General features: G+C 42.4%; 1 protein-coding gene across 2 annotated transcripts in view; it reads right to left on the minus strand.

The window, feature by feature from the left end:
* Positions 1 to 18194, minus strand: part of YES1 (YES proto-oncogene 1, Src family tyrosine kinase) — a 30108-nt gene extending 11914 nt beyond the window's left edge. The window contains exons 1-4 of one of the 2 annotated variants that reach the window (XM_053396426.1): positions 18092 to 18194; positions 5075 to 5347; positions 2313 to 2396; positions 323 to 422 (exon numbers count right to left, since the gene is read on the minus strand). In XM_053396426.1, coding sequence (XP_053252401.1) covers positions 323 to 422; positions 2313 to 2396; positions 5075 to 5339 — 449 coding nt within the window. In that variant the 5' untranslated portion in view covers positions 5340 to 5347; positions 18092 to 18194. The remainder of the gene's footprint in view (positions 1 to 322; positions 423 to 2312; positions 2397 to 5074; positions 5348 to 18091) is intronic. The other variant, XM_053396427.1, reaches the window with a different exon arrangement.
* Positions 18195 to 21827: the final 3633 nt, after the last annotated feature.

Genomic DNA, 21827 nt, shown 5'->3' on the forward strand with positions numbered 1-21827 from the left:
TTTTGGGGATAATCCTGACCCCTAAAATGAACAATGGGTGCAATCCCGTTTCCTTTTGCATCCAACCCCTCCTGCATGCATGGTCTGCATAAAAGTGGCTCCTACCATTGACCACAGATCCATAGGACCACAAGGGTCATCTAGTCTAACGCCTGCAATGCAGGAATCTTTTGCCCAATGTGGGGCTCAAAACAGCAACCCCGAGATTAAGAGTCTCATGCTCTATCAACTGAGCTATCCCAGTCAGTAGCCATCCTGTCAGCGGACAGCTACACACGCCTAACATGTGCAGTCAGGTCCACAGGAAGCTGAAAATACTTACGTGTTATTGATTATCTGGAACCGTTCACCCTTCTTGAATGAAAGGTCATCTGTAGTTCTGGCTTCATAGTCATATAAGGCCACAAAAATAGTAACACCACCTTAGGAAAAGCAAAAATATGAAAATCAGGTCTTTTGCTAAACAGGAGGCATATAAAGTGTTCTTTCAATTTCATCTTGAAGGTAATTTGAATGGGCTGCATCCAGACAAGCTTCATTTCACCTAGGTCCTACTAAAATCCATGTGAAATATTAGTCATGATGTACCATATTGACCCAAATATAAGCCACACCTGAATATCAGCAGCACCTTTAAAATTCAAGGGGGGGGGGGAGAAAAAAAGACAATACCCAAATATAAGCTGCTCCCTTAAAACTCCACAGGCACTCAAACCCATTCCGTTTTACCGTATGTCTGTTTCGGTAGCGATATCATAAAAGCCAATTTTTGGTAAGGTTGTGAATTTAAGCCGCACTTTAACTTTTCCCGGTCCGAATTTGGGAAAAAAATGAGGCTTATATTCAGGCCAATACGGTAAGTTCCACTTACTGCAATGGAAACTAAAAGCAATTTTCTTGATCTGGATCTAATGCAACGTCTGTAGGTGTTTTCGAATGGGAACATTGCCCAATTTCAATTTATTTGTTTTAAGAATTCTGGTTAGCTCCTACTGCTTTAATACTCAAGAGCTGAATTTCACATTATGGTTCTACTACAGGCTGACTACATTGCATGCTTAAAAACTCAAGAAATACGGCTCTACAATAAATGACTGGGCAAGGGTTCTAGCTGTACGTTTACCATGTGTGTTCAGACCCTCAAATGTCCTTCAAACACTTCAGGAAGGAGAAAAAACAAAATAGCACAGTTGAGCTTTGTAGGAACTCCATATACACACACACACATGTGTGTGTGTGTGTGATGTGCTTCAGTGACTATTTCTTACTCCAACTGCCAACTGGAGAGTAGCAATTAAGTTTGAAGAATAAGGAATGCAAGTGACACAGATGATGGCACCCTTTCTAACTCAGCAACTCCAATCAGCAGACATATCTGTTTCCCATTATTGAGCCCCATGTTTTCCTTTCTCCCCATAGGCAAATAAGCTCAGCACACACAGAGGCCATATTTTTCCAGAGCACACAAGATGCCAGAACTAAACTTTCAGTGTGAATTGCAACTTTCAACAAAAGATGACAAGAACAAGATAGTGCTGTGATCACTATAATGGATTGTAAAGAACAATTTAATTGATTTTTCTACAGATGGTAGCTATATATTCTCTCATTGAATTCACTGCTTTGGCACAATGCTTTCAAATGTACATATTTTAATATTGCAGATACATTTACTGCAGTATGCTTTATTTTAAGACTCTACCACAGTTCATTTCAGGAAAAGCCTCAAACTGGCATTTTGTATAGATCACATTTCAAGAAGAAGCAAGTATCAGTTCAACAGAAAATACAGGCTGCAAACTCTGCCCACATACATCCCTTCACTAAAAACAAGCCACCTCTTCAATTTTGCTGGGTTTCTTTAAGAAAATTCCTGAAGTACAGCACACGCTATGGATAAACTTCTTAGATTTTTGAATCTTTATGGTTGCAGTTTTCACAGAGCCCTCAAAGTACAGTGGTACCTTGGTTCTCGAACTTAATCCATTCCGGGAGCCTGTTTGACTCCCGAAACTGTTCAAAAACCAAGGCACGGCTTCCAATTGGCTGCAGGAGCTTCCTGTACTCAATCGGAAGCCGCAGAAGCTGCATCGGATATTCGGCTTTCAAAAAACGTTCACAAACTGGAATATTTACTTCTGGGTTTGCTGCGTTCGGGAGCCGATCTGTTCGACAACTAAGCCATTCAGGAACCAAGGTATCACTGTAAATACTCAATCTCAATTTAGTTTAAGAGAGAACTTTTTTTTTACCCCTCAGTGGTCTAAGGAAATTCATTGTACACACATATGCGTTTCCTCCTAAAGACTTACACTGAGTACAGATGATCATTGTTGTAGAATGATTTCCTGTTACTGCAACCATATTATCTCCTTGATCCAGCAAAACTAACATAACTGTCGAAACATAATGTGTGAGGGTGGGGAAATTTCAGCAGATTTTTTTTATAGAAAACCCTTTGGGGGCTATTCAGTTTGGATATTTTTTTTAAAAAAGGGTTGGAACATGACAGATATTTGCAAAATAATGAATTAATGAAGCATGAATTCTGCAAGCAAATATGCATACTGGAAGTACCCATAAATCCAAATTTGAAGAGAAAGCGGAACTCTAGTCTCCAGACGTTCCATTCCATGTGTGGCTTCGGTTGCTCTGTACTGGAATGTTGGCCTCATTATGAGGTAAATGTGATTGTTATGTGCAAAAAGGTCTAATTTTCAGATTTTTCTAGTAATCAGCATGTCTAGAAATATATATAAAATATCTATACACTTCTGTTTTCTGGATAGCGTAGAAGAAGTGATGTGAGGTTGGAAATTTTCTTCTATATTTTTTGTAGAAGTTTCCCCATTTCTAAAAATGAAGTGGTCCATATAACTAATTAATAACATAAGGAATGGATGCACCACCAGTCAAAAGAGCCATTTCAAAGTTGTCACCTTTTTTCCCAAGTGACTATCCCATGGATGCTCATTTAGCACACAAACAAACACATGCCCTAAATCTTCAGCAGGGTTTGGTTCAGACATATCCCAAGCCAAATTGGGCTGCCAGGGACAGGTTCAGTGCTGTTTAAGGTGAAGCAGGTGTCCTCTGAAGCATCCTAAACAAAGTCAGTGAAGCCTCATGGCTGCTTTGAAGCTTCAGAGGTCCCAGAGAACTTAGAACTGCCTCCTTAAAATCATAACATTTCCTCAAGATCTCCAAAAAGCACAGGGGGAAGGGAGAGTAGAGGGTGCAGTTTTGTGACTGACTAACTGGAAAATAGCTTCTCCAGGGCTCTTCTTTTTTGCTTCCAATCATGGTGCTTCTGCGAGGGAGAGAAGTGTCAACTAAGCAGAAATCAAAAAGAAAAGCCACAAACTGTTTTTCATCTATCATACTTCCCCACACCTCTCCTTCTATGCTCCATGCTGTTTTCTACATAAAGGTAAAGGTAAAGGGACCCCTGACCATTAGGTCCAGTCATGACCGACTCTGGGGTTGCAGTGCTCATCTCGCTTTATTGGCCAAGGGAGCTGGCCTACAGCTTCCAGGTCATGTGGCCAGCATGACTAAGCAGATTCTGGCGAACCAGAGCAGCGCACGGAAATGCCGTTTACCTTCCTGCCAGAGCGGTGCCTATTTATCTACTTGCACTTTGACGTGTTTTCGAACTGCTAGGTTGGCAGGAGCAGGGACCAAGCAACGGCAGCTCACCCCGTTGCGGGGATTCGAACCACCGACCTTCTGATCGGCAAGTCCTAGGCTCTGTGGTTTAACCCACAGCGCCACCCACATCCTGTTTTCTACATACTGACCCCCCAAAAAAACACAGAAGGATAAGTTAGTTCCTTTCCGCCAAACACTTTAATAACTGCCCATCCCCTTGTACACCCCCCACCCCGTGCCTATCCTTATGAAATTCTACATATTATTTTGGCATCTTTTGACAATGCCATTTTCAGAGAAATTCTTCAGAAAAGCCACAGGAGTGATATGCAAGTCTGTTCTTTTCCGCCTTTAAAGACATTCCTTGCACAACCTGCCCTGCACCTATCTGTCTGAAATTGGGGGGGGGGGGGGAGGTCAAACCAACATAAAATTCCATCCACTTCTGTAAAGAAATAAAAAGTATATGCATCCTCTTAAATAAATTAGCAAAGTTTAATTGCACCTAGTGCAAAAGCCCCAAAGCCTCTCTCTAAAATTTGGTGGGCTTCATCCACTTAGAAAGTGCTATTATGCCTGCAAGTTCCATCCACTGCTGTCAAATAGTTAAAAATGCAGCCATTTGTTGATATTTTTGTTACAATGAATGGGGCCATATGAAGTATTGGATTTTCCAAGGTGATACAAGGTTTCATTTCTGAGCCAAAGCAGCTCATGCCCAAGGTGGTCCCTATCTCAGCTCTACTGTCTCCAAGTTACTGGAAAGTTATTATCTGTGCACAATCTTTAAAACAGAAGGGTTTCCATATGATTTCTTCATTCAATTCAAGTCCCTGTCTTTCCCTAAGACTCTAAAAGCTGTGCAGGTCTCAACCACTCAACTCTAGCCCATGCCAAAGCACCACCAAACAATTCTGAATTCTGCAGAGAGAGTAAATCAATATATGACATTTTCATTTAAAAGGTAACATTAGATGTGTTATTTCCAATGATTTGAGTGTAGTCATACAACACCTGCAGATCCACTGATTCCCTATTCCAGCTCTACTGTCTCCAAGTCATGTTTTTACTTCCAAAGCATGCTTTCCATTAACATTTTCCTCTTGCCATCATTATATTTTTAAGTACAAACTCATAGTTAAGTCAAATTTATTTTTGAAGTAATGCCCATCTGTTAGATCACTAGGCTACACCTGCGTGAAGTACAGGTGATTTCACTGGTCAGAATTAGTTTAAGCTTTCTCCTACATTGCTTTATAATTTCCAAAAAATACAATACCTTTTTGACCAGAGACCATGGCAGAGATTAGAAAATGAATGGGTAGACACAGTATAGACCAAATCACATGCAGCTTTTGGTTTAGTTAATTCACTCCTAAGGGACTCTGCTGGAATCTGGAGTTAGTTTTGAAATGATGCTCACCTGTTAAACCGCTAGGATATGGACATGGCACAGATGAAAATGAGGAAGATGCTCCTCCAAACGGTGTCATCCCAGATGGCCCACCAAAAGGAGTCACGGAATGGCTGTTAAAATTAACTGATGATCCCTTTATTGCAGGTGACTGGTTTGCTTGGGTTGGATCTGTTCCATAATGGCTGGCATGGGAAGTAATGGGTTCTGGAGCATTCTCAGTCCTATATTTCATTGTAGGACTTTTATCTTCCTTACTTTTAATACACCCCATGGTCTTTTCTGTAGAGAGAAAGATAGCATCACTTTGATATGTCAATATTTAAATAAGTTATTCTTTCTTAAGTCATTAGATAAGTATTTAGAACAAATTGGAGATCTAAGTGTCTGAGGCTTCGACATCTAAATTCTGAAACTAAATGGCCTTCCTGGTGAATAAAAAGGTGAATTTGTTGACAGCAGAGTTCATAATTTTGAGCCTGGTTGCAATTGTATGGCCTTATTACACTAATAAAGACCCTTCGATCTCTGACATAAGTTATTTTCAAGCTATTGGACTCACACCAATGCACTGGCTGACCCCTGTGAGAATAGGATGATAGTCTAGATAGGCCATTGGCCTGATCCAGCAGGCTCTTCTTATGTTCTTAAGTACATAGTTACACAGTGCAATATTTAGCAGCCCTTTAAGTTAAAAACTGTTATAAAAAGAATACAAAAAAATAACATTGCATTTTAAGGCATCAACTTAAAATGGACTATTTTAATAACCACTCTTGCAATTTTATTCTCTAAACATTAAATAATAATAATAATAATAATAATAATAATAATAATAATAATAATAAACAAATCCATGCTAGTAATTTCACATCTTTAAATTTAACATCTCAGTTGTGTAAGCTGCTTCTACTTGCCATTTTTACAGAGGTAACCGAGTTCAAAACCTGCTGAGGAAAGAAGTCCTCAGTACTGATAAACAGTACTATTGAACTGGTGAAGTTCTATGAAGTTAATGCTAATTAATTTGAAAAAGATAGATAAACTGAAGTAGGTGAATCCTGGGCATTGTTGTTGGCACAGCCTTGGTCATGTTTCTAGGATATGCTAGGTGCACATGGTTTTTATTTATTTTTTGTGTTTTTCTTCCCACTCCAGCTAAGCACCTGTAGAATACGGCTGCTGTTTTGCCAATGTAGCAGTGGTGCAGCTCTTCTTTGATGTAATATCAGTATAGGATTGCTCTATTACCTTAGTTACACAAAGTGTTTAATTCCATTGCCTCTGTAGAAATGGTAAGTAGTTTACAATGTTCCACCTCAGATAAGCAATTTTAACAAGGTATGTTATTATTGTTTATTCTTCCAGGTTTCTGAAATATAGACATTATCAGCTATGTGATGTTACATGAATGCTGATGAGTAAATATATTGATTTGTGTATGAAGCATTACATTATTCATACTTTTTACTTGCAGGTTAGATACCGCTTCAGCTTTGTTTGGGATTTTAGCTTTTTGTGTGCAAAATTGGCAAATCAGAATGGGTTCAAGTAAGGTAGGAGATCCATGTGGAGGCCACCCATATGTAGCCTTCCACATCTGCATGTGGGCAACTGAGATCACAAATATATGATGTTTTTTCAAACTGTTTAGAAAGATTTAACAAACAGTGTGTTGTAAATTATTATATTCACATTTAATTAAATGCGGTACTTATCAATTTAGTGTTTTCATATAGTAAGAACTTATGCCAACATTAACTGACAGTGTCTTTTTACTAAACTCTTTCACACTTGTGCAAAGTTAAACCAGTTTGGAACTCTCTCTGCTAGCCAATTGTCTCCTTAAAGTATGAGTCCTATTCACTGAGTTGAATTGCTTCATTAAGGGACAGTTGGCTGGCATGGAGAAGACTGAGCAGACTGACAATTTGCTTCAGTTACAAAGAAACTGCAGCAAGATTTTCTAAAAATCACACTGGGTCTCTCAATAAATGAAGCTAGCTGAAGAGCATACAAATAAAGAATGTTTCCAGGAGAGGCTGAATGTTCTGTGGCCTTCTGACTTAAACCACATTAAAAAACAACAACACAAAATATGTATTTGATTTATTTGAAAATATGCTCGTGTATATTAAATATATTTCCTTAAAAAAGGCAGTTATGAGACCCCTAAAAAAGATATCTCTAAACCTCAAAATTCTGTATAATTATTGACTAAGGGCCAACGTTCTCTTCTTGGACAAAGAGCCTGATTGGGTGTTTACTCCCATTCTCCAGACAAGTCATAGATGAAACATATTAACCCATTTCGCTCTGACTTCTAACCTGGTTTTGGAAATTAAACTGCCCTGGTTACTCTGATGAATGACAGATGAGCTGCAACGCTGCTCATTCTCTCAACAGCTTTCAATGACCATATTATCCTTCTGATTATCAACCATCTGGGGTAAGAATTGGAAGCACTGCATTTTGTTGGTTCCACTCCTACCTGATCGATCAGTTCCAGAATGTGGTGTTGGGAGACAGTTGCTCTGCCCTGTGGTATTTTTGCTGTGGAATTCCACGAGACTCAATCATTTCCAATATTGTTTAACATTTATGTGAAACCACTGGAAAAGGTCATCAGGATATTTGGAGTGAATAAGTATACAGTCCAATCACAACTCATACGCAAAATCAAACATAGCAAAAAGCTGTCTGAAGTCCTGTGTGGAAGACCTTCCTGTCCCCACTGGTTCCCTAGACTGCAAGATGAGTGGGGAAAGAACTGAAGGCAGAAAGAGGAAGAAGAAACCTGGTTCCCTCAGCTGTGAAAGGGAGGAGAAAGGCAGACAGGGAGAGAGGCAGGCAGAAGCTGTAGCTCCATTCTAGCTATTTTGTTCTGCTTGTAGCTCTCTCTGTTGGCCTTTCCAGAAGCCCATATTTCTTCTTCCTCCATCTGCCTTTGTTTCACCACTTGTTTCCGAGTTGCCTCCTACATCAGGGGGAAGGTCACTGCTGCCCTCAGACCAAGCGCATATAATTGAACTTTGTGCAAATAAAATGTGTGTGTGTGTGTGTTGCGATCATACTGTATTGCTGACGCTGAACTCCTTCTTCTCAAATTATGTTCTGAGTAAGTGCACAGAGTAATAAAAAGCTTGAATGAGAGCCAAGAAATGGAATATTTGAGTCTTAGGTGCTGTTGGTTGGTGAGAAACTTGTTAAATGGCTGACATGAAGCAAATCAGATGGCTAGTTTTGCAGAAACGAAAATCAATTGATGTACAGAAGATGTGGACACTCATGCAACACACTTAACAACGAGAAGAAATGCGCAAGGTAGGTCTTTTCCCTTCAGCAGGTGCTGATGTGTATGTACCATGCCCAATCTAGAACGATTTTCTTTTTGAAATTTGCAAGAATGGCATTCCACCATAAACAAAGTATTATTCTGAATTCAAAGAGCTTATTGTTCCAGCCATCATTCAGCTCCTGCCATAGTATCATTGGTCAGTTAGTTCACTGCCTTTAGGTCCAACAAGCCTAGAAATCTAATAATAAACAACATGATAGACCAGGGAATGAAGTTCAGCTTAGAGAAGATGAAAGAAAGAAGGGAATACGAACTCAAACCAATTCAAGGCCAACAATGAACTTTCATGACTGAAGTATTATACAGAGTTGCCCAAACCCAGGATTTTAACTTAATTTCAAATAAACCTCAACAGTCCCACAATAAACATAGATTCTTCAACGTGGAGTTTTTGTGCTACCATTTGATGGATGAATGCTGCTCCCACATGGTCCTATGTCTCAGAACAGTATCAGCATAACTATTATGAGATTAATGATGTTTCAGTTACAACTGCATATGCCATTCAGGAGGTGGCTCTGCCCATGTAAACCAAGCAAGCAAATGAAAGTGACGAGTCTTCCCCAAGTGATGGAGATGGTATTACTGAAGCAACAATTTGTTGCTGAAAAACAAATTGAGGTCTAAGTGTAAAGATTGGAACTGAGGAACTTTGAGCAGCAAACAAGTTTCCTCAGGCTGCACATACTGTTCCAAGAGGGGTGGTCAATTAGGAATCACAGTTTAGCAACATACTCCCAAGAGAGATGTACATAATGCAGACTCAGGGATGGCTCATGCTTTGTTGGCCAGGAATGCAAATGGTCAGCTGGGCCTTGTTCCTGCCATTCACCAAGGTGGGGCTTGAATTTACATTTCCTGTTTCCCAGTATTATGCCCTAGATTATGGACATACTCCTGGGAGGGTGCAAGTATGGCTGCCCTTATTGCCAGTCCTAGTTCCTCCCTTCCCATGAAGGCAGAGGGCTCCTTCTCCCCTTCAGTAGGTATAGAGCCATGGGTACTGTGAGATACTGCCATCTTTCCTCCACTTTATGTTGTACATTCGAAGGAGTTGTTACTTTTAATGCAAGAGCATAAAAATACTGAAATCTCCCATGTGCAATGATTTCTGGTGCTTCAGAGTTGCAGGGATCTTGTTGTTTCCATCACAGTGTAGAATGCTTTTGGGTGCCCATGTATCAGGCTATGCTTTACATGTGTGAGGTGGAAATGGAAAATGTCATGTGCTTCTATACTGTGTACAGATCGGTTTCATCTATGCCTAACTGACAGGTGTCAATGGCATGATGCACCATGATTGTCTGAGTAATACTGACTCTCACCAATGGGACCTCAACTGTTATAACTTCTGCATTCTGCTTTTGTGCTATTTTTCTTTGCCCTTTCAACTTTTTACTGTGTAAATTTATGATCCTGATTAAGTTGCATCAAGGCTACCTATGCTGGCCAAAGTAGGTGTCTGACATTGCAGGTCAATAGGATTGCCTAGTAAGTCTATAAAAGAGTAAGCTCATTGCTGCAGCAGAAGTGACAGATAAAGGATGTTAAGGAATTCTTAATTCTGGACAAGGAATAATTTGTTCATTGATTCAGAGGACATCATTTTACACACCAGATGTTTTGTTCTCAAGAGCTAGCTTCCATCAGCTTGACGGATTTTTATATTTAATTGCAAAGCATTCAAAATGTGCTCATTTATTTGTTAACAGTTTACTAAACTGTATATGGCTTTTGAAGCACGCAGCAACAAATAATATAGTAACATCATAACAAAATCTCAGCAAAGCATTTTCACCTCTAGGGAGCAACAGAAACAAAGTCATGACAGGAAGAATAATGTTACCTAATTTCCTCTGTCACATACTACAAGAACAAGAACAGAAAACCAGATACTTGTCTGAGGTTTTTGTGGTTATTGCAGCTTCTCCATTCTCCAACTATATCCCATAACACTATGTAGCAATACAATAAGTAAACTTTTGTTCTGACAATCTGCATGGTCTGACCGTTTGTTCTATGGTGAACCTAAATGTTAAAGATAAGAACTACAGAACTCTATTGGCTTTCTGGGCATGTGTTAAGACATTTGCCTTGTCTTTTCTTCTTTTTTGGAAAGGATATCAATTATTTTTTCATCAGTCCCATGCATTTTTTAAAGTTCTCCACATTATATAGAAATGTATTCAAATCTGCACCAAGAAATACAGCCAAAGAATTCTACTTGTGAATACACACTATTTTATTCTATATATTAGGAAAGTGAGTGACCCAACTGCAAATATGCTGGTTCCCCAGACTGGTTGGGGAGCGGAGGACAAGATTTATCTCCACCAACAAAGGAACCTCTAGGTGTACAAATGCCCTACACTTTTGAACCCCACTTCCCTTGTGCAGTCCTCCAAACCATCTTAACCCAGAGCTACCTTCATGACATTGTCAAATACTGGCAGCAGACAGAGTACACAGGTACAAACAGACCTTCAGTTTCCAGTGCTGGGAGAAAGGAAAGCAATGGCTTCCTACAGGGGGAGGAAAATGGGCTTGATATAAGTGTATCCTCCATCACAGATACTATGAGGCCAATAACTTTTAAATGCAGAGCAGAAGGAATGCCCCCTGACTGGGATGTGTTCTTGGGATAGAAGGTGGCCTATCTGAAGATCACCTCCTTATCATAGAATCCATAAGTTAACAACAGGGGTCAGCAACCTTTTTCAGCCGTGGGCCGGTCCCCCGTCCCTCTAGACCATGGGGGGGGGGCGGACTATATTTTGAAAAAAATATATGAACAAATTCCTATGCCCCACAAATAACCCAGAGATGCATTTTAAATAAAAGGACACATTCTACTCATGTAAAAACATGCTGGTTCCTGGACCATCAGCGGGCCAGACTGAGAAGGCAATTGGGCCGCATCCGGCCCACGGACCTTAGGTTGCCTACCCCTGAGTTAACAGAAGTCATCTCCATTTGAGATAGTGACAGGCCTATCTTGGAACAGAGAGGAGCACCAAAAGGAAGGAAGAGAAAAAAAGAACTATCTCTAGGAGCAATTCTGGGATGGGGTAGGGGTGAGGTATTTGCTTTATTACCCAAGATCAAGCAGATTTTTTTAATAATTTAGAATGCTTGACCATTTTATGTTCAGTTGTTTTCAAGTGGAATACCATCTAGGGGGACTAGTTGTCTATATACCTCCAGAAACATCAGTACCAGAATATCATCATCTGTATTCTCAGAGACAATGAATACAAAGCAGAGGCAGTGTTTCCAAGACAACAACCTTTTAGCAAAGAATTGTGGTAATCTAAAAGTATTTCTGTCAGCTAAACAGAAAACAACGTATCCCAAGAACTAGATTTTCATAAGACATATACAATAATGCAACAGTTGTCTTGTTGATTTAAGGTGGAAGGAAGAGCATATGGGTATGGAGGATATTTGGTGATATAATCCCATTCCTGAAAATATTTACTTGATATTTCGCTGACATAAATAGAATTCCTTTCAAGCAAAATTAGTTAGGTGGTGTAATGTTGTTCCATCCCATAATAGTATACTGTTATAATAATCCTGTACTAATATACGTACTTGTGTTGCCAATAATTTCTAAGCAGCAAACTTATTTCTAGGAAAACAATGATCTCAGCTCTCTCAGCTCTTTTTCTTAGCTGGCTTTTATCAGAAATCCCAAACATAAGTATATAAGAATGGTCTTGGATGAAAGTGAATCTTCTTCAGGGCCATAGCTAGGTGATCTTGCGCCCCTGGCAGGACTGTCCAGATTGCGCCCCCTAGCCACAGACAAATTAGCTCTTCTTTCTGCCTCTCCTCCAATGCTGCCCCCTCCACCCATTCAATTCACCCTCTATTTAAAACCATTTCTTATGAGGCAATAATCAATATTTATATTTATGGACATATTTTTTAGCCGATTTTGTGCCTCCCCCCATCGCCTGCGCCCCTGGCAGGGGCCCACCTCACCACCCCCTAGCTACAGTCCTGATCTTCTTTCCCAAAGTAGATAGCTTAAATGCATCTGAGAACCCAAAAAAGCGCATCATTATGGCAAAAAAACATTCTCCATTGCTTGCTTGCCAGCAGTAGGGATTTCAAGGCATACAACAGAGGTTTTGAACCTAAGGTCTGGGAACTGAATTTGACAGAACTACTCCAATAGTCTCCCTAGGAAGATGCCTTAAAGACTGCACAAAAATATTCAGCTGACTCCAAATGCGGTTGTCAACATAACATGCACGTAGAAGCACAACAATCAGATCATACTGATGCTTTTAATTATGTTTTATAGATATTTATAGTCAGATTTTATTGCACATCATATGCTGTAAGCTGACTTGTTAAATTTTATGAAAGCGTGGATTATAAATTTTCAAGTAAAATAAATACAACACCTATTATGCACTGGTTACACTAGCTTACTTTCCGATTTGTTTCCAAGTTAAATTTAAGGTGCTGGTCCAAATCTTTAAATCTTTAAACAGCCTGGGGGCTGTTTATCTAAAACAGCCTTGCTCTACCTGGTGTGCTTCATATATTTAGGACTACAGGTCCAATCATCCCTGACTGACGGTCTGATGACAGTTGTTTTCTAAAATATCTGGAAGTCATTAGGTTGGGGGAAAGTGATCTACAGAACTGCCTTTGCTGTTGCACGAATCAAACATTTAAGAGTGCCCCATCACGATCAGCTCTTTGGTATTCATTAAAATCAGACACATTTGAAGGGTACCAGAGACAGGCCCTTTCTTTAGTGATACCAGAATTATGGAAATCCCTCCCTGGGGAAATACAACAAGCCTCTTTGTACCTTTGAAACGCAATGCACACTGAAAACATCTTCATTCAGGGAGGCATGATTTTTTTTTTTTTAAGATATATGTGATTGCTTTTTATAGATTTTTTTTCAAGTAGCCTTGTGAGAAGACTTTTTAGAAGGTGGTATATTAATGCATCCATAAGATAATAAAGAGTTATTGCTTAAATATAGAAATATTCATTTAAGTCTATCAATATATTCATTGTTAGTACTGCAACAGCTTAAAAGCAATCTTGTAACTTGAAACTTTCACCTAGCAATCTTATCAACACTACAACAGCTGGGATCCAAAAAAGCCTTTAGGCTCAGAAAATATCTCCTACATCCTTTATTCATTTCAAGACTCACCCACACCATAGTACTTAGCACTGCACTGGAGGCTGTAAATAATGCTAGTTTTCCAATCTTCTAAAGAATGGGGAAATAGCTACCGTATTTTTCGCACCATAGGGCGCACCGGACCATAGGGCGCACCCAGTTTTTTGGGGGGGAAATAAAGGGGGAAAATTATTTCCCCCCCAGGCGCGAGGCTGGGGCGGGGGAAGCTTCCCCCGACCCCAGCCCCCAAACAGGCAGCTCTCTGCAAGCCGTGGGAGCGCTCCCACTGCTTGCGGAGAGGTCCGCGAAGCCTGGGCGCGCTGATCTCAGCGCGCGCAGGCTTCGGCATGCAGGCAAGTCTCCGCAAGCAGCGGGACCGCTCCCGCTGCTTGCGGAGAGATCCGCGAAGCCTGGGCGCGCTGATCTCAGCGCGCGCAGGCTTCGGCATGCAGGCAAGTCTCCGCAAGCAGCGGGACCGCTCCCGCTGTTTGCGGAGAGGTCCGCGAAGCCTGGGCGCGCTGATCTCAGCGCGCGCAGGCTTCGGCATGCAGGCAAGTCTCCGCAAGCAGCGGGACCGCTCCCGCTGCTTGCGGAGAGATCCGCGAAGCCTGGGCGCGCTGATCTCAGCGCGCGCAGGCTTCGGCATGCAGGCAAGTCTCCGCAAGCAGCGGGACCGCTCCCGCTGCTTGCGGAGAGATCCGCGAAGCCTGGGCGCGCTGATCTCAGCGCGCGCAGGCTTCGGCATGCAGGCAAGTCTCCGCAAGCAGCGGGACCGCTCCCGCTGCTTGCGGAGAGATCCGCGAAGCCTGGGCGCGCTGAGCTCAGCGTGCGCAGGCTTCGGCATGCAGGCAAGTCTCCGCAAGCAGCGGGACCGCTCCTGCTGCTTGCGGAGAGATCCGCGAAGCCTGGGCGCGCTGATCTCAGCGCGCGCAGGCTTCGGCATGCAGGCAAGTCTCCGCAAGCAGCGTGACCGCTCCCGCTGCTTGCGGAGAGATCCGCGAAGCCTGGGCGCGCTGAGCTCAGCGCGCGCAGGCTTCGGCATGCAGGCAAGTCTCCGCAAGCAGCGGGACCGCTCCCGCTGCTTGCGGAGAGATCCGCGAAGCCTGGGCGCGCTGATCTCAGCGCGCGCAGGCTTCGGCATGCAGGCAAGTCTCCGCAAGCAGCGGGACCGCTCCCGCTGCTTGCGGAGAGATCCGCGAAGCCTGGGCGCGCTGATCTCAGCGCGCGCAGGCTTCGGCATGCAGGCAAGTCTCCGCAAGCAGCGGGACCGCTCCCGCTGCTTGCGGAGAGATCCGCGAAGCCTGGGCGCGCTGATCTCAGCGCGCGCAGGCTTCGGCATGCAGGCAAGTCTCCGCAAGCAGCGGGACCGCTCCCGCTGCTTGCGGAGAGATCCGCGAAGCCTGGGCGCGCTGATCTCAGCGCGCGCAGGCTTCGGCATGCAGGCAAGTCTCCGCAAGCAGCGGGACCGCTCCCGCTGCTTGCGGAGAGATCCGCGAAGCCTGGGCGCGCTGATCTCAGCGCGCGCAGGCTTCGGCATGCAGGCAAGTCTCCGCAAAGCCTGGGCGCACTGAGCTCAGCGCGCGCAGGCTTCGGCATGCTGGCAACTCTCCGCAAGCAGCGGGAGCCCAGCGCTGGGCTCCCGCTGCTTGCAGAGAGGTGTGCGAAGCCTGGAGAGCGTGAGGGGTCGGTGCGCACCGACCCCTCTCACTCTCCAGGCTTCAGCGAAAGCCTGCATTCGCACCATAGGACGCACACACATTTTCCCTTCATTTTTGGAGGGGAAAAAGTGCGTCCTATGGTGCGAAAAATACGGTAGTTGGTGGCAACCTTACGCAGCTTTTGGAAAACTGGAAGTTGTACTGTGTGCATCCCCTTGGCTTTGCATCTCCACCATCGATATTTGACCCCCAAAGCTATTTTGAACTGCTACATGGTAATGCAATCCTATAGACTGGTGGTGGGGTTAACCTTGTTGGGGGTCCTTGGGAATCAGGTTTTTTGGGGGGGGGAGAGAGATAAGTTCCATTAAAAATCTGTGCAAAGGATTAGGTTATAAATTCAAAACCTCAGGTTTTCACTCACTAGGGTAAAACTGTAATTTAGATAGTACAGAAAGTCCTTGGAAAAAACCCAACTGTTGAAACAATTAATGCAAGTCTGACATATTTCAAGCAGTTTGATTAAAAACTAACATATGAAAACCATGAAACATTATCAGAAATCACTTGCTCTTTGAAGACTGTATGGGTTATATTTGATCTGCAACACTATGCTTTGCCTTTATAGTAAATATTGTCTTAACACTTGACCCTGCTAAGCAGATGAGATCTGCTTGGCATTATGCATTTCACCTCGGGGGCTGGGCTTTTTTTGTTTTTGTTTTGCAGTCAGACGTACAATGGTTGTACTGCTTAACCAAGGAAAAAAATTTTAGTCAACTAAAAATGTGCCTCTGACTAACCTTACAGCAGCTTTTAAAAAAATTAACAGATTTACTTATAAAAATTTCATCATCTTAAAAGAGGTATTCCATCTTTTCTCACATGTAGGAAGAAATGCCTGCTATGGTATGTGTATGGTATTTAAAACATACGCTTCTTGCTTTCCACGTATTTTACACACATACAGCCTGCATAATCCTATGTTTGTTCTTAGATGTAGTGAGTTCATTGATACTTATTGTCAGGTAAATGTGTATAGAATTGCAGCCTAGGGGTGATATCTAATTAAGTCAGAGAAGATCCACTGGAATAAATGGAGCTACTTTGAATAGGACTAACATTGGATACAACTCAAAGTGATTCATTGATAAACTTATAGGCTTGTTTGATTAAAATTTCTTTCAACGCTAAAATTTCTTTGGAACACTAAAAGTTGCATGTGTTCTTACCTAGAGAACAAGGCCTTCAATATTGATTATTAACTATATCATTTACTCCACTGGTTTTCAAAATAAAAATTAAAACAAAATGCTATTCTGCTGCAAAGTAGTTTCAGACTGTTTTACTACAAGACACTTCAGTTAATATCTGAACTTGAAATGTTTTTTATTTGACAATGCAACTTTAATATTCCCCAAGTACTGACAACAAATCATTACAGTCCCTCCCTAATCAGCATACTTTAAAAATTACATAACATAGTATCAGAAAATGTGATGGGTGGACTCACAGTAAATATTATATTAACTGTTAAGAGTGAAACTGCTCATGATTAATTTAAGGTTTAAACATGCTCAGTGCATGTATGTAGTGTGAACATATTCATTTCAAAGAGAAATTTTTTTGTTTAGGACCTAACATTTAATAAATTCTTTTGATTGTAAATTCAAGTAAATACTAATTACACTTCAAAATGATGTAGCCTATGGATACATAGATATACTAACTGAAATGTGCCATTATCCTATACATTTTGTATACTGCCTTGTTAACTTAAGCAAGTTCATTATGTCTTCATGTCATGAATTCTCATGACGTTTCTAAAGGAAGTTACTCCCCCCCCCCCAGGTGGGAAAATAAAAACCCCAAATGCTTGAAGGAAACCACAGTTGTATTTTGTTCTGTAATAAAAAGCTTAATGATTCTTAAGAGTCATGATCTCTGGTATCATTGTTTGGAAAACAATATACATGTATTGGGACCAAAGTGCAGATCAGGAATCAGCTTTTAGTTTCTGAATTCGTTCTGACCCACAACGAGGCAGTTGCAGTTTTTGGGGCTGAGAAACTGACTACTGACTACCAAGAACTGTGCTAAATCCTTTAAACGACGTTGACACTCAAGAGAACAAATGGTCCCGGCTTACTTTATTAGCAACATACAGCATATGCTTGAGGGGACTACAAAGAGAGACTTCATCAACTCACTTCGAGACATATTCCAGGAGTTTAAAAGTTGAGAAGACTGGAAAGGGCGCTTGTGAAGGTTGGAAAGCATAACTTGGTACAGTACTTGAGTTTCCTCTCCTCCCCTTGCCAAAACAAACAAAACAAACAAAGCCTAACCAGGAAACTTGTTGGGATCGTCAATCAAAGCAAGCGAGGGCGAAGAGGACCCCTTCTGTTGGGAACAGTTGTTATCTGGCTTTCAGGAGCAAACACAAGCAGAAGGCGCGTCTCCTGCCAGGCTGCCACCTCTACACACGAGAAGGGGAGGGAGCGGGGAAGGAGAAAGGGGGGGGGACATCCAAAAGCCCCCCACCCCCTGGAAATGAAACTTTTAAAGGGAGCGTTTTTGAAATATTCCCACACTGTTGCGTGATTGACAGGCGCAAACTCTCCTAAACGAAAGGGGGGAACCCATATGGGCGGAAGGAGTTGCTTAAAAACTCTGGAAGTGGGGAGCCCCCCCCCCCGCTACCATAAGAAGCCTAGCACTCCCGACCGGAGAAGTGAAGGGGTCGGCGGGGGGGACGGGTGAGGAGAAGCACGCGGGGCCTAGCGCTCTGCGGGCGCCTCCGCCTCCAGGGAGAGAGCAGGGAAGGCGACGGAAGCGCTCGGGACGCTCACCTGCTTTTTCCTGGGCCCGCTCCGGGAGAAAGCGCCGAGTCCTCCTCTGGGGCGTAGGGCGTGAGGGCGCCCTCGCTTCCGCCTCAGGGCAGGAGGCACCTCCGGCCCGTCGAGTAAAGGGGAGCAGGAGCGCGTGAGGGGGAGATGGAGGCAGGAAGGGGGCGCCCGACGCGACGCCCCCACCGCGCAGGTGCCGCCCGGAGCCTTCAGCCCCTCGGCATCAGCCCCGGCCTAGGGTTCCCCGGGCTGAGAGCGATATCTGGGCGGCCGCTTGGCGAGGCGGCGGCGGCGGCGGCACGCGAGCCCAGGCCGTGGGGAGAGGGAGGAGCCGGGAAGCCAGGGCCCTCGCTCGCTCTCCTTCCACGCGCACCAGGGAGGAGGCGGAGGAGGAGGAGGCGGCGCCGGGTCCCCCTCAGCAAAGCCCGAGTTCACCATCCCGACCTAACATGGCGGCCGGCGGAGACCCGGCGAGGGAGGAGGAAGGGGGCAGCAGCTGTTGCTGAGGAGGGGAAAGTCGGGCTCCCTCGACGGAAGGCGGCGGGCTCTCCCACAGCGCCCCCTGACTCTCTCCCGCTGAGCCTCTTTGGCTCGGCGCCGCCAGGCCCAGGCCGCTCCCTGGGAATCCTGGGCCGGCGGTGCCTCCGGGAGAAGGGAGGCGGCGGGAAGGGAAGCTTTGGGAGCGGGACTCGGGAGCCTGCTGGGAAGAGCAGCCCTGGGGTGGGGCAGGGATCGCGGAGGGCTTGTTTCGCAAGTTTATTCCATAATGACGACGACGGCGTTGTGAATGCAATGTTAATATAGGAAACTTTAAGCGCTGCCGTCCATCCTCACGACGCGCCTGGTGTCCCGTGGCCAATCCGTGTTTGCGCATCGTCAGGAAATAAATCGGGGCTGCTTCCTCAAAAAGCAGTCGACGCGGCAGAGGGCTGTTTCTGTCAGCAGAATTGGCTTCCACTTAAAAAGACTTGGGGTGGTTGTTATATTGTGTTCAGAGTCGTGGCTTCAGCTAAACTGAATTTTTAAAAGTCCTTGGAGACTATACAGTAAATTAAAACGTTTTAAGTGAACCGTTGGTATAACAACCCTAGAAAATGCTTCAGGTCTGACCTGGCAGCGCAAGGGTCCAAATTAGTGCTGGATGCATTGGAAGGCTTTTATAATAATTGCTCTTGAGCCCTGCAAGAGTGTCTTAAGCTTGCAAGAGTTGATCTGCTTAGCAATGGTCCAGGAAAATATCATGCTGTATCACTAAAAACGAATGTTTTATAAAATGTGTGTGTTGAATTCTGTTTGTGAAACAAAGCCAAGTACTAAAACAAGCAACTGATAATGCATTTTGAAACTTATTGCAGTGTGTCAGTATACTGCTTCTGTTGCCACTTAGTCTTTAAAGTCCTGAATGAAGCATTTCCCAAAGTTGCTTGAAGTTCTGTGCTCAAGTTCTAAAATTCAGTACTTGACTTTCACTTAGGCTGAGCTATGTGAAGGCTTAACGTTCGTCCATATTTAGTCCATTCATATTGAATACGAATTTTTATTCTTACTAAAAGTATATTCTTACTAAAAGTAGAGCTTAAGAAACCAAACTTAATACTTTTATGTGTCTTGTGTATAGTTATTTGCAATGCAGAAACAGAACAGAACAAGCATATAACCTATCATATGACCTAAGCATATATATAACCTATCATATGAGGTTATATATATGTCAACTATCAGTAAAATCAACTTTCCCTTAAAATTATATTGAAAATTATATAAGCTATACTATATATAACTATAAAATTGTTTTATGTAAATTGCTCACATAAAATCTGAGGTAACAATACCGAAAAGGGAAAAAAATGACAAAAATATATAAGAAATTGTCCAGGAGTGTATAAAGTAACCACAACTAGAAATCATTGTATTTTCATTGGAAACATTTTATTTAATACACACAAAACTACCGACAGTGTTTGCTTGTCTCATACACATTGTATTTTGGTCAACATTTCACCTGGTAAAAGGCCCATAAATACCTTCCCCTTGTTAACTGTAATGGAAATGATAGGAAAGGAAGGCACAAAAAGGCAGGTTTAGTACCTCTGTTATATCAGCCGTCATAGACTAATTTTTCCCCAGTGCACACAGTTATTTTCATCATTGGAAACGCTTAATACTGATCAACAAGGACATACTAGGCATCACATTCTAGCAATTAGAAAAGTTGCATAGCAACCAAAATACCTCTTGTTACACTAAGGATGTATAATAAATTAGGCAAAGGAAAGTGACTACATGACAAGCCTGGAAGTAGAAGAGAAAAATGAACGTTGATATGCAGAAACAAGCAACAGTTAGCACAGCCAATTGCATACAGTTGCATGAGACTTCTGGACTTTGAGAACTGGGTCTCCAGGAATTTTACAAAACAAATATTTTTAAAAAAGGTTTTCTAAGTGCTTGCCTGTCCGTAGTCATGCTTTCATATGCGCTGCTACCTAGGTGCACTTCTTGCATATGTAGTTAACAGAAAGTGCCATGGTAGATTGTGCATTTTGGAAACACAAGGGAGGGAAAGCATGTTAGTAATTGCTGACCTATTGCCTGTAAATGTGAAAACTGCAAATTATATAACTTATTATCAGCTGTAGGCAAGCAGTTCTAATTAATAAAGACCAAATAACATTGGCGTATACCACCTAGATGCTAAATCATCATTCAAACGTATCCGTTTCAGACTGTGATTGCAGCACATGAACTCAAAACTAGTGTAAGATCACATTTGTGACAGTAGGCACATCCACACCAAACATTTAAAGCACATCCAGTTCACATTTACACTTCATACCTAAGGAACCTGGGAATTGTAGCTTTCCTCTCACAGAGCTACAAATCCCAGCATCCTTAACAAACTACACTTCACTTATAAAGAAGTCTCAGTGATCATCGTTTGACTTATTTGAAATGTGCCCATAGTCACTTTTTAGAGCTCTATTTAAAATGAGAGCTATTAGGATCAGAGTTCTACATTTCTAACATTAGCTGTTTTAGCTCAAATTAAGCTGTTTTTATGAAGTTTCTGTAAATTACTCTGAGACATGTATATGAATGGTGGTTCATAAATAAACAGATAATACATATTTAATGGCTGCTCTTCTAGTAATCTGTATGAAAAACAACAGATTAATAAATACACTTTCCTTAAGCATCTGTTGACTGTTTATTTGCTCCATGAGGTAAACAAAGCCTACATGTGGGCTTGGTAAAGATTGCATTTTCATTTTGTTTCTAGGAAAACTCTTGTTTAAAAAAGAAAAGCAAAATAGACTACTTTTTGAGTGACCCAAATTGTTCACTACTGAAAAGCATTTGCAAACATCGTATTAACAATTCTAGGTCTTTGCTGTTCAGAAATGTTTGTGTCAGAAGCAGTTACAGCAGACAAACCGGATTACATTATATAAAGCAAACCGTATTGCTGTTCGCTAATCTTTATCTCTTTATATCCTGTCTCCATTTGTTGACACATGAGTGTTGCTTATGGCTGCTTAAAATAACCACTTCCTTGTTCACCTCTCCAGGGCATTGTGTAGCTCACACTTTGATTCTTCGCTTGCTACAGCAGGATTGTATTCATTGTCAGTCTGCAATATTTTTTCATTTGAAATGTGTTCTTAAACCTTTTAAATGTTTAAATAAAACACTTGAAATTCATGTGGTTCTATTCCTTTTTAGTCAGATTATGTGTCCT

The sequence above is a fragment of the Podarcis raffonei genome, chromosome 7 (genome assembly GCF_027172205.1).
Source record: "Podarcis raffonei isolate rPodRaf1 chromosome 7, rPodRaf1.pri, whole genome shotgun sequence".
Lineage (NCBI taxonomy): Eukaryota > Metazoa > Chordata > Lepidosauria > Squamata > Lacertidae > Podarcis > Podarcis raffonei.